The sequence below is a fragment of the Gallus gallus genome, unplaced genomic scaffold, assembly GCF_016699485.2.
Source record: "Gallus gallus isolate bGalGal1 unplaced genomic scaffold, bGalGal1.mat.broiler.GRCg7b scaffold_113, whole genome shotgun sequence".
Classification (NCBI taxonomy): domain Eukaryota; kingdom Metazoa; phylum Chordata; class Aves; order Galliformes; family Phasianidae; genus Gallus; species Gallus gallus.
The window spans coordinates 153-11,179 of record NW_024096065.1 but is presented as its reverse complement, the minus strand read 5'-3'; the positions used below and the strand labels follow the sequence as shown (position 1 = coordinate 11,179).

At 46.5% G+C, this 11,027-nt stretch overlaps 2 protein-coding genes across 2 annotated transcripts; both read left to right on the top strand.

Moving 5' to 3' along the window:
- Window positions 1–347: 347 nt before the first annotated feature.
- Window positions 348–1,348, top strand: LOC121108957 (claw keratin-like). The gene is made up of 2 exons (XM_040657313.2): window positions 348–384; window positions 481–1,348. Exon 2 carries the CDS (start codon window positions 502–504, stop codon window positions 898–900), a length of 399 nt encoding a protein of 132 aa, XP_040513247.1. The 5' UTR covers window positions 348–384; window positions 481–501; the 3' UTR covers window positions 901–1,348.
- A 2,892-nt stretch (window positions 1,349–4,240) lies between these two features.
- LOC107055124 (uncharacterized) lies at window positions 4,241–4,883 on the top strand. Its single transcript, NM_001351445.2, has one exon. The coding sequence runs from the start codon at window positions 4,263–4,265 to the stop codon at window positions 4,524–4,526; it is 264 nt and encodes an 87-aa protein (NP_001338374.2). The 5' UTR covers window positions 4,241–4,262; the 3' UTR covers window positions 4,527–4,883.
- The last annotated feature ends 6,144 nt before the right edge of the window (window positions 4,884–11,027 follow it).

The window sequence follows — 11,027 nt, the reverse complement described above, 5'->3', positions numbered from 1 at the left end:
ATCTGCGGCTAAGATGTCTTTGTGTGTGAATGTTAACGTGCCAAGGCATTAGGAACACACTGGGGATTACTGGTTCCTAACATGTCAGCAAGAGCAGCACCTCGTCTTTGAAGTACTCGTGTATAGATATGTGACCTTCTCATCCCCTTGCTGTTCTCCAAGTCACATTTTTGCCTCAGTGTACCCAGTGGGAAGGGAACTAATTAGTCTGCATCTCTTCTTGTGTGTCATGATGAGTATTGGCTTTATTTCATGATTATCTGGAGCTTCAGTCAGTAAGGACCTCCCATCTATGCCCCAGGCTGTCTGGGACAGGTATAAAAGAGCTGAGGGCTTCTCAGTCCTCTATCCAGCTTCCTCCACTTCACTCTCCTCATCTCCTGGGTAAGTGCAGCTCTCAGAGGCTTCTCAGGGCTCTCTCCCAGCCTCCATCCAGTCGGTTCTCCCCAACCTTTTCCTCACTCTGGGTGCTCTTTGCAGGACTCCTTGCTTGTGTGGAAGATGTCCTGCTCCAGCGTGTGTGCCCCTGCATGTGGCGTGGCCACCCCAACCCCACTGGCTGACAGCTGCAACGAGCCCTGCGTGCGCCAGTGCCCCGACTCCACTGTGGTGATCCAACCCCCGGCCACCGTGGTCACCTTCCCCGGGCCCATCCTCAGCTCCTCCCCGCAGTACTCTGCTGTTGGCTCAGCAGGAGTCCCCGCCGTCGGATCGGGCATGGGTGGCACCTTTGGACGTGGTGCCGGTTTTGGTGGCTATGGAGGCCTGGGAGGCTATGGAGGCTTTTATGGCCTTGGTGGCTATGGAGGCTATGGGGGCTATGGAGGCTTTGGCAGCTGCGGATACGGTGGCTGGCGCCGAGGCCTCAGTTACCTCAGTGGCAGCTGTGGGCCCTGCTAAACCCAAATATTCACTCAGTACAGTGCTGCATCTGCTGAGTCTTCACAAACTCCTCCTCTTCCTCCACCAGATGCAGCTTTCCATTTCTCTTTTAGCTGTGCCAAAGCAGTTAATTTAAATTACTGCTTCTTGCTTTTTGCACTCTACAGCCTTTCAAATCTGCAGTTAGGGGCTCAGGGTTTCCAACAGTGCCTCCAGATGTTCCCCTCCACCTGTGTATAGCGAAGCAGTTCTGATCTTCATGTGTGGCTCTCCCCACTATGACCAGCTCTGAGCCTCCTCAACAGTGCTGTGAAGAGGAATCTCTGGGGTGAAGCCCTGGGTTGAATCTTGCTGCACTGTTGTGGTTTGCACGACTGCAGTTCACTGTTTCTGTGTTGTGCTGCTCTCTGTATGACTGTCTACTGCCTTCTCCATTTGCATTAAAGAATCTGTATTGCATCCACAACTTGGCTTTTGGTTGATTTGTTTGTATTTGCTTTTCTGATGTTCCACATTGGCTCAAAAGGTTTTGGTAAGGAAAATCAAGTCACATTATTAGAGAGCAGAACGCAGTTTGTGAAGGTTCAATGCCTGGTTTTTTACATCCTTTAGCTGTAGCACGCAGTAGATGCTAACAAGTTATTAACCTCATTAATATCAAGACAGATTGTGCATAAAAAGATATCTCTGAATGTATTTGCTACCTCAAGATCGTTTTGTTAACCAGAAATGTGCAATATCCCCAGATTTCTTCATGTTGCATAGTCTGAGAAGTTCAAAGCATTTCTCATTCGCTTTATGCTCTCAGAGTGTGTTATTACTGTATTAAATGCATACTGCACTCATTAGGCACTTCATTATTGAATAGGAGTCACTTCAGTCACGCATACTGAGGCATTTCAATATATGCTTCATTTGGAATGGGGCTTTATAACCTTCAGGTTTTTCATTAAAATGTGGCTCTCTACAAACACAGCCAGGATAGATCCTACAATTATTGGCTTTGTCCTTCAATCCTAGAAAGCTGGATTTCTTTCTGGCCCTATTTTGTGACTTCTGAGTGGTGAAGAAATATAGCTAAGTGCATTGCTTTTGAGGAATCTTCAGCCATTTTTTAACCATATTCCCAGTTAAGCCCTGTAGAACAACCAAGATTCTGTACTGGTGATTATTTCCAGCTTACTTATTTCATCACTCTAAGATACTCAGTACTTTCCAGACTTTATTTAGTATCGTAATAGGAATTCTCCAGATTTTATTTTGTAGTTTTATATACTGAAACTTCGAAATTATGACCAGCTAGTTCAAAATTGATCCACCTCAGTGACAAGATACAGGTTGAGGAGCAATCTATACCACGCTCCAGAAGTAAATGTGTCAGGCATCACAGTCAGTGCCTACCCAGAAATATGCTGCTCAGAAGACATAAGGAGCTCCATCCTGGGCTGTGCTGAAAGCATAACCCGCAGCTCTTCTTGTGAAGGTGTTCAATGACGTTCACACTCATGTGCATGAGTTTACCATAGCACAATTGAGATCCATTCCTCTTCTTCTACTGCCATCAAAGTGCCTGTGTGCGCCTTCAAAGAAGGGCAATTACGTTCACAATAAAGGTCCGAGGGTTTAATAAGGGTTTCAGAGCACTTTGTCTGCTGTTCTCAGCCCAGACTGTTACAGCATCGTACTATTAAGAGGTTACTGCTGCAGCCAGTTAGGCACTTCTGTCATGAATAATAGTCATTTGGGGCTTGCGTCAGTAGATCTCGCCTTAATAACTTCTGTGTGACGGTGCAGCCTGGGAGCTTCATGCCGATTCATTCTCATTCAAATGGGGCCTCGCAGTAACGCTTGCAAACACTTGTCTTTATGAGCGCTTAATGAGGTGAATGGAAAGTGCGCCATCCTCTGCTCTGTAACAAATCACGTTTCTAAATGCAGAAAGTGGCTCAGGCACTGCCAGCACAAAATCAGCCGAGACAAAGGGATTTTCTTCCTAATTCCTGGCTTACCCACCTGTCAAAGTGGGTTTGCTTGCAGGCAGTCTGTGCATTTGTAAACCACTGAGATGTGGTGCTGGTGGTGCTACTCCCAGTTCCTGTGCATGTACTGCGATGCTAAGGAAAACTGAAGGGGATATTTCCAAACCTTCCCGAGGAAATTCCACAATGGCTCTTCTCATTTGATGAGCTACCACTGGGTCATTAATGTGCAAAGTGTTTGCTCGTGTGAAAAGCTACATAAAAGCTACAGGGCTCAGTATATCTCAGGAAAAGTTATCAAAGTTGACTGAGCTGGAAACAAAACTCTGCATACATGTGAGTCAGAAAGCAAAAGACAGTGAGGTGGTATAATGCTACAACATTTTAATAAGAATAAAGCTCACAGTCACAATCCAACATGACAGAGAAGGTAGAAGCAGAAGGAATACATACAGAGATGAATTATGCAGAAAATCACCTTGTTTGGCTGGTGCCACTGACTATCATTTTCAAACTGTTCCACTCTGGAGAGTTTCAGTGAGTCAAATCAGATCGGATGTTTCTCTTTCTCTTTGGTATAGTTTCAAAACCAGTGAAGTGAGAAACATATCGAGAGGAAGACTTGGGCACAGCACTCCAGATCTCATTAATGAAAGAGCTACAAATGAGTTGTCCGCTCTTGAGTTATGCCCCTGCTTCCCTTACACCACCAGACCCCCACAGAGCAAAGGAGACAGCAGGAAAGGAAGAAGACAAAGCAGAGTTTTGGAAGAACATTGAAGAAGTTTGGCAGAAACACTGAGCTCCCCAGAACTGCTTTGCGTGGCTCTTCTGGACTCAGAGCTTCTGCAAGCCATCTTCGTAGCACAGTCCATGCATCCAGTCAACAATTCCCAGTCCTCATTTCCCATGAAGTCTTTCTGTGTTTACCAGGAGGAGCAGGGGGAGCAGCTGCTCACGCTGTAGCGGCGGGGTGTAGCAGGTAGACCAGGGAGAGTACCAGCGGGAGCTGTAGGAGGGGCACCAGTCCCGGCAGCCGCTCAGCCACCAGGAGCCGCGGTAACCACAGGGGATAACCACTCTCTTTCCCCTTAAAGTCTTTATCTCAATACATCCCCTGATGGCCCCCATTCAGCACAGGCAGCAGCGGGGCTGGGCGGGAGAGCTCACAGAGCTGTGCAGGATGGAGTGCTATGGGGAAGGCAGCATTTCAGTTCGGAGCTGAACAATAGGCAAGCGAAGAGAGGGAGTTGCAGGACAGCGTGCCTGGCTTTGCCGCCTTTCTCTCCCCCACTGCATGTCTGCAGCATTCACTTGAGATTCTGTTAGGAGATAGGAGCACTGCTTTACAGGCTTTGTCTTTCTTGCGATTGCAGGCTCGCCTCCCTCCACCGCACCAAGATGACTTTCTGCTACCAGAACCAGTGGGAAGATTCCTGCTACTCCCCGTGCAGCTACCGCACCTGCGACTGGGGGAGCTGGGGGAGCCCCTGTGGTTACCGCAGCTACGGCTGGGGGAGCCCCTGTGGCTACCGCGGCTCCTGGTGGCTGAGCGGCTGCCGGGACTGGTGCCCCTCCTACAGCTCCCGCTGGTACTCCCCCTGGTCTACCCGCTGCACCCGCCGCTACAGCGTGGGCAGCTGCTCCCCCTGCTCCTCCTGGTAAAGGCGAAATAGCGATGCATGGCTCCCGTGAGAATTTGAGTTCCTGATACAGTGACTGCGGTCAGGAATAGCACTAGAGCGCTTTCACCTCTCTCCAGCCTCTTCAAGCAATATTGAATAACCTGCATTAAGGTAAACTCTTCCTACATAGCCTTTCGTCATGTTCGTGCTGCGTGTTTCGGTGCAGAGCTTTGCGCCAGGAGGTGCAGAGCTCGCCCCCAAAGCAAAGCACCTGCTGCGAAGTGTGGAAACTGCACTGAAAGAATGTATGCATCCCGGGATGGTCCTCCTTGTCTGCTTATCTGTAGTTGCTGTATACATTGCTGCTTCTTCTCATTAAAAGATCTTGCATCACAGCACTGCTTTCTGTGTTTCTTTTAATGTGCTGGTTTGCTTTTGCACTTGGCATTGTGAATTATCTACCCCAGATTTAGTCAAAAGGAGCCCCTACCTTTTCAGAGTGGCAGGTTTAAGCACCTGTGGAGTCCGAGGTGACAGAGGACATATCAGACAACCCAACTTCATCTCCTTCAGGGCAGTCCTGAAGCTCGCATCCATCTTATCTGAACCTCTTCCACAATAGACACCAGAATGACTTTTTATCCAAAAAACTAACTTAGAAATGTGAAGATTTAAGACAACTAGACCAGCAGTTGCTGATTACATCCAGCCCAAGCTATCTACCTCTGAGGATCCAAAATGCAACCGGAGGGATGCAACAATGCCCGACTCCTTATGCTTTTTGCAGCTCTGAAAGTCGCTACAGGAGCACATGGGAGCCCATATCACCTGCCTCCCATCGCACAACCAGGTTTGTATATTGCTGTTTTCTCCACTAGAAGGGCTTTGCATGGCCACTGTTGCTTGTGTGAGCCACGAGACAGCACTCTCCCCTGCCAGGGCTCCTGTTGGGCACAATCCTTCCCACCTACTCCATTAGGAAGAACTATTTTACACGAGAGGTTGAGAAGAAGGCAGATCCCTACAGTAAGATTGAGGCTACAATGGGAAGTCATCCATCCCCATAATTAACAGCAGGGTACATGACAGGGAAGGAGAAGAGCTGCTGCAGGTAAAAGTGATGGTCAGCTCAATGACAAAGGGATAAACCTACCAGGATTGGGTGGTTGCAGGCTGCGGCAGTTGGTAACCACAAGGAGGCTGAGTCGTGCCAGAGATTTCCAACAGGAGACGTTTTCTCCGTCCCATCTGCAAGAGTTCAGCCTGGCGGCATGAGCCAATCCATGGGAGGTGGAATTAGGGGCTCTGGATGGTGTTCCCATGTGGGTGGGCATTTGGGAAGGGATAGCTGCAGGCTTCCCTGCCTCATCCTGTGGCTTGTTGGGTTCAACTGATCCAGCAGAGCAAAGAAGTGCAGCACAACCTACTTGTTTATCCAACAGCTCGTTCAGGAGGTTGGCAGAGCGCACGGCAGAGGAGGAACAGGAAGAAAATGAATCTGTGAGCCCAGGATTCAGACTTTCCCCATGTGGCCTCCAGGGAGCACGGGGTACTTCAGGAAAATGGTTTCAGGCAAGTAACCTACTGAGAAAGGCTGGCTGCATTCACCATGCTGAACTGCTTTATCAACTCCCTTTTAATGAAAATCAGCCTGAAAATGCAAACTGAGGACATGTTTTTCCCCACCTGGTCATGGGCCGAAATTAAGAATCTGAAGGTATTTGGTCTTCATTTGAAAGCACCTCTGTTTTGTGCCAGAAATCTATTTTGAAAACTTGAAGAGAAGTTTATCAGTTCATTTTAATGCATTGTGATGAATTCCAGGTTTAACGTGAAGACAATGGAAATGGATTTTTCTTTCCATTTAGGATTCATAGGATCATAGAATCACCAAGGTTGGCATAGATCTCTGAGATCATCCAATCCAACCATCCATCTATCACAAGTACACCTCACTAAGCCACTTGCTCCCAATGTTCAAGTTCAAATGTTGTACACAACGCAGAATGTAATAAAAAAATACTTAAAATTGTATGAAATGACATCCTGTGTGTGTGTGTTTTTTTTTTAATGAAATCATTCGATTTTTCAATTAATATCGTACAGTCATTTTGAGGTTGTCAGAATAAACTGGGGCAAAAAGCATAGGGGTCATATCTCAGAAAGTGTTGGTTTTGTTTTTTGTGTGTACTCACACACACAAACGTACCCTATCTGTATGGATTTATGGACTACATTTCTTATTGCTATGTAGTCTTATTATGGGCAAGTTAGGAGATGAAATACGCATGTGGTGACATAGGAGTTAAGAGAACGTAGAAAAAGCCATCTTGAAATGAAACGTCATCGTTTTTCACAGACCATCTCAAACTGTTTTAAATTCACTGGTGTCCTGAGTCAGAGCTCCCAGCTACTACGTATAAACACACACATACATACGAATATACATACAGAAAGGAAACAGAAAAATGAAACATGCAATCTATATTGCCACCGTTGTACCTGCCTGTACCACGAAGAAAATCATCCAGAATATCATCAGATGACTGCAAATGTAATCCAAGCTTTGTTGCAGTCGTAATATCAACATCTTTAGACATCAAAATGGTAATATTCTGTTACAGAAAATCTCACTGATGTTGCATTCTGCTTCACAACACCTCCCTCCGGAGAAGGCAGAGCACAGCATATGAAGGCAAGAGCCTCTTTTTTTCCCTCATCAAATCCCTCCTTGGATGACCTTCAACACAGTGAGCCATGCCTAATTTGCAGGTTAAATGAGGATAATAACAGGCGTTCTGGAAATGCTGAGCCTCGTCAAAATTCATGGTATCAATGCTATTCCAAAACAGTCATTAAATCCTTAATAGCTGCGTTTGTATTATTTAATTCTCGCTGGGTTGTCAGGAGCTGAAATGTTGGATAACAACCAGCAGAATGGGGATGGGACCCCCTGGGCTGAGCATCTTACGGGGGCAGCACCACCACAAATCTCTCACCACTGATTTTTCTCTCCAACTTAGTTAAAACCCCCACTGCCATGGGGAAACTGCAGCACCTCAGCTTGCTTTTTTGCACCATTGCAGCTCGTTGCAAAGGCATTGACTGGTTGGGCACCTCGTTGCAAGCACAGCCTCCTCCTGTCTTCTGCAGTGACTGCTTCCCACTGTAGGGAAGCACAGTCTCCATCCTACCAACATCCCTGGCCTCCTGGGGGATCCTTCTCCCTCTTTTCCCAACTGCATTCCCAGGGAAGCTGATAGGAAGCCCAGCTGCATTCTGCCCCCACCATGTCTCGCAGTAAGGCTCACCCAGTCAATACTGGGGACACCATGTGATATGGATTTGTGCAAGATTTTCTAAGGATTTCTTAGAAATTCTAAAGAAAAAGAGACTAAAAAAATAAATAATAAAAAAAAAAGACATTAGAAAGACATTAAGCCTTAAACACATTGCTTGGTGCTCATTAATTGATCCCGTTCTCTCATAGTGCATATGCCCAAATTATAGCAGGAGAAGAACCTGAAGGAATCAATGGAACGCCTGTCATTAATTGTGACGTAAATGAATCAAACCACTTGGCAAAGGCCCAAAGCACATGCTATGATGGCTTTTTCCATCTCAGGTTTTCAAGTCACCTTACAATGTGCAGTATCTGCCTCCCTGTAGGGGCATAATGTGAAAATACATCAATGAGTTCCCCACATCCATGGGCAGGGCAGACTCTGAGTATCTTCCATCTCATTCCCAGTCCTCCCCAGTGCCCATTCCAGAAAGCCATTCGTCCTTGAAAAGCTGGAAGACAAAAGAACCCCATCACTGTAATCACAAATATGTTACTGAGGAATTTGAAAAATTGTCCTTAAATGTCGAGGAAAACAATTATAGTAATTGAAACTGGTGATCTGCTTCCAATATTTGCTCCATGACTACCAGGCAGTGGAAGCATGCAGAGAACCGCACTGATTTCCATGGGTCGAGAAAAACCATATAAAAGTGCTCCCAACCCTGAGCTCCTCACACCACTCCTCTTGGTTTACTTCTCCTCGGTGAACTCGGTGAGTGTAGACCCCATTCATTCACTTGGAGTCTCCATTAACATAGAGATTAGTCTGTTACTAACGTGCTCTCATTTGTAACAAGGGTAGATATTGTGTCCTGTACTTTTCTAAGCTTTACAGTAAAAAAATAAGAGGGCGTTGATGGGAGGACCACTGAGACAAAGGGATTTGGGGTATCGTTGGTGAGATGTTCAGCCTTAAAAGGAGCTTTTATCTCTATGTATTAGGAAGAAATAGCTCTACTCTATTCCATTTAAACAGCTGGAGAAAAAATATTGTTTCTTTTGACTGGCTGACAATCAGCACTGGCTGAAATGTTGGATAGTGGGCAGAATTGTGCATTAGGCAAAGTAGAAACTGCTGTTTTATGGAAAGATGTTGCAATGATGAATGTAGGCAGGTCAAGTGAATTGCTTGCTTGTATCCTCAACTAGAACTGGCACACACAGGGTGGGGTGAACCAAAGTCAGAAATCTGTGTCAGACAGAACAAGGAATAGTTTTTAGATGAAAAGCAGACAAGGAGATTGTGTGCTCCAAAAAATCGTCAGCAGGTCCATCTGGCCATGGTTCTGGGCACCCTTCTCTGGGTGGCTCTGCTGGAGCAGAGATGGGACCGAACCAGGAGCACTGTGCATGAGTGTTTCTAAAAAAACATCTGAAAACACAGTGTGGGATTCCTGTCAACCATTAGAACACTCACATGTGCATGTCCTGAGCTGCAGCAGGGATGGACTCAGCTGCCATCCTGGGAGCTCAGACACCAAGTGCTCTCAAACACCTGCATTTGGGTATCTGCATCCGCAGGCTGTATCTCGGTAGCCTAAGTCCAAAAATACAAGACGTTGCATTCACACTTTAAGAATAGAGCCTATAGAATAGAAACTGTCTATAGAATGGAAACTGTCTCAGGGTGAAACTAATGAGGGCATAGAGGAATGGTCTGGAAAAATGAATGCCAAAAGCACAACCCAAGGCTGAGAGATTTTCTCAGACCTCTGCAAATCCCCCTCCTCACACCCCCCAAGCCACTGCTTGCTCCCTACAAGCTGAACAACCCCTTGCATCTCTTGCTGTTTGCAGGTATACCTCCCACCACCCAACATGTCCTGCTACTACGTGTGCTGCTCCCCGAGCTACAGGACCGTGAGGACAACCGCCGCTACAAGCTACTGCCGGCATGCTACACCTCCTGCTGCAGCCCCTGCTACACTCCTGCTACAGGTCCTGCCTGCAGCCCCCGCTACATCTCCTGCTGCAGCCCTGCTACACCTCCTACGCAGCCCCTGCTACACCTCCTACTGCAGCCCTGCAGCTACCGCAGGTGCTAACCCGCTACTACTACCCCTCATACTGACACTACAGCTCTGGGGTGCTTGTATGCTAAACCTGGCCTGACCCGGCTCATCTCGGTGATGTGATCAGGAGTGTTGAGCCCCTCCTGCAGCAGCTGAAGGCAGCCACCAACAATGGGCAGCTTGGCTGCTTTCTAGAATCTCTCAGCCATCTATATATTTTGCTTTTTCTCTCCCTTCCTGCGTTCTCAGCTATGAGCTCTCTTGATAGTCTCTGCATTTAGACCCATTTGGGCAGCGGTGAGAACAACTTGCAGTTCTTTTGGAGCCTCTTCGGTTGCCTCAGCATTGTTAAGAACTTCTGCATCAGGAAAACTAACCCAGGTCATCTGCATTTTCACTAAGCACTTCCAGCAAGTGCTGCAGCACTGCGTAATGGAGAAGCATCCGGCTATGCTCCTTTGATCTGGATTTACAAGTACCTAAGAACGAGCAAAACAGCTTCAACAAAAAAGAATGTTCTGTACAGCATAGCATGGTGACTCATTGACTCCAGGCATGCCAAAACTATAATCTTTCTGTATCGTGTCAACTTCTTTTCTTATTGCATTAAAATTCTCTGTACGAGAAAAAAAAATCCAAGTTCCAGTCCTCTTTGTCAGTCCCTTGGTTATGTGGATATGGGGAGAGCAGTGGCACTCAGGAGGGAATTTCTGCCTCAACACATGCAGAGCAGCTGGCCGAGGAAACGTGCTATTCCTCCCTCTAAACCTCAGAAATTTGAGGAATTCCACAATTTGTCCTTTGCCTTTATTAAATGGAAAATATTCCAGATTGAAGGTTACATATTTTAATAATAGGGTTGGGAATGTCTTCATTAAAAGCTTTAAAATAGAAGAGTATGTCCCGATTCTATAGAGAATAGATAAACAATTTTCAGGTGAGTTGAGTGGGCATTTACTACAAACCAAGTTCAGGTTTTAAACTTAAAGAGGGGAGATTTAGACTAGATATTAGGAAGAAATTCTTTACTGAGAGAGTGGTGGAGACACTGGAACGGTTGCCCAGAGAGGCTATGGATGCCATCTCCCTAGAAGCATTGAAGGACAGGTTGGATGAGGCTGTGAGAACCTGGTCTATTGGGAGGTGTTCCTGCCTAATCAGGGGTTGGAATAATGAACTTAAA

Bases quoted from the DNA above. Each gene is read 5' to 3' on its own strand.
- LOC121108957 (XM_040657313.2), top strand. From the start codon at position 502: ATGTCCTGCTCCAGCGTGTGTGCCCCTGCATGTGGCGTGGCCACCCCA.
- LOC107055124 (NM_001351445.2), top strand. From the start codon at position 4,263: ATGACTTTCTGCTACCAGAACCAGTGGGAAGATTCCTGCTACTCCCCG.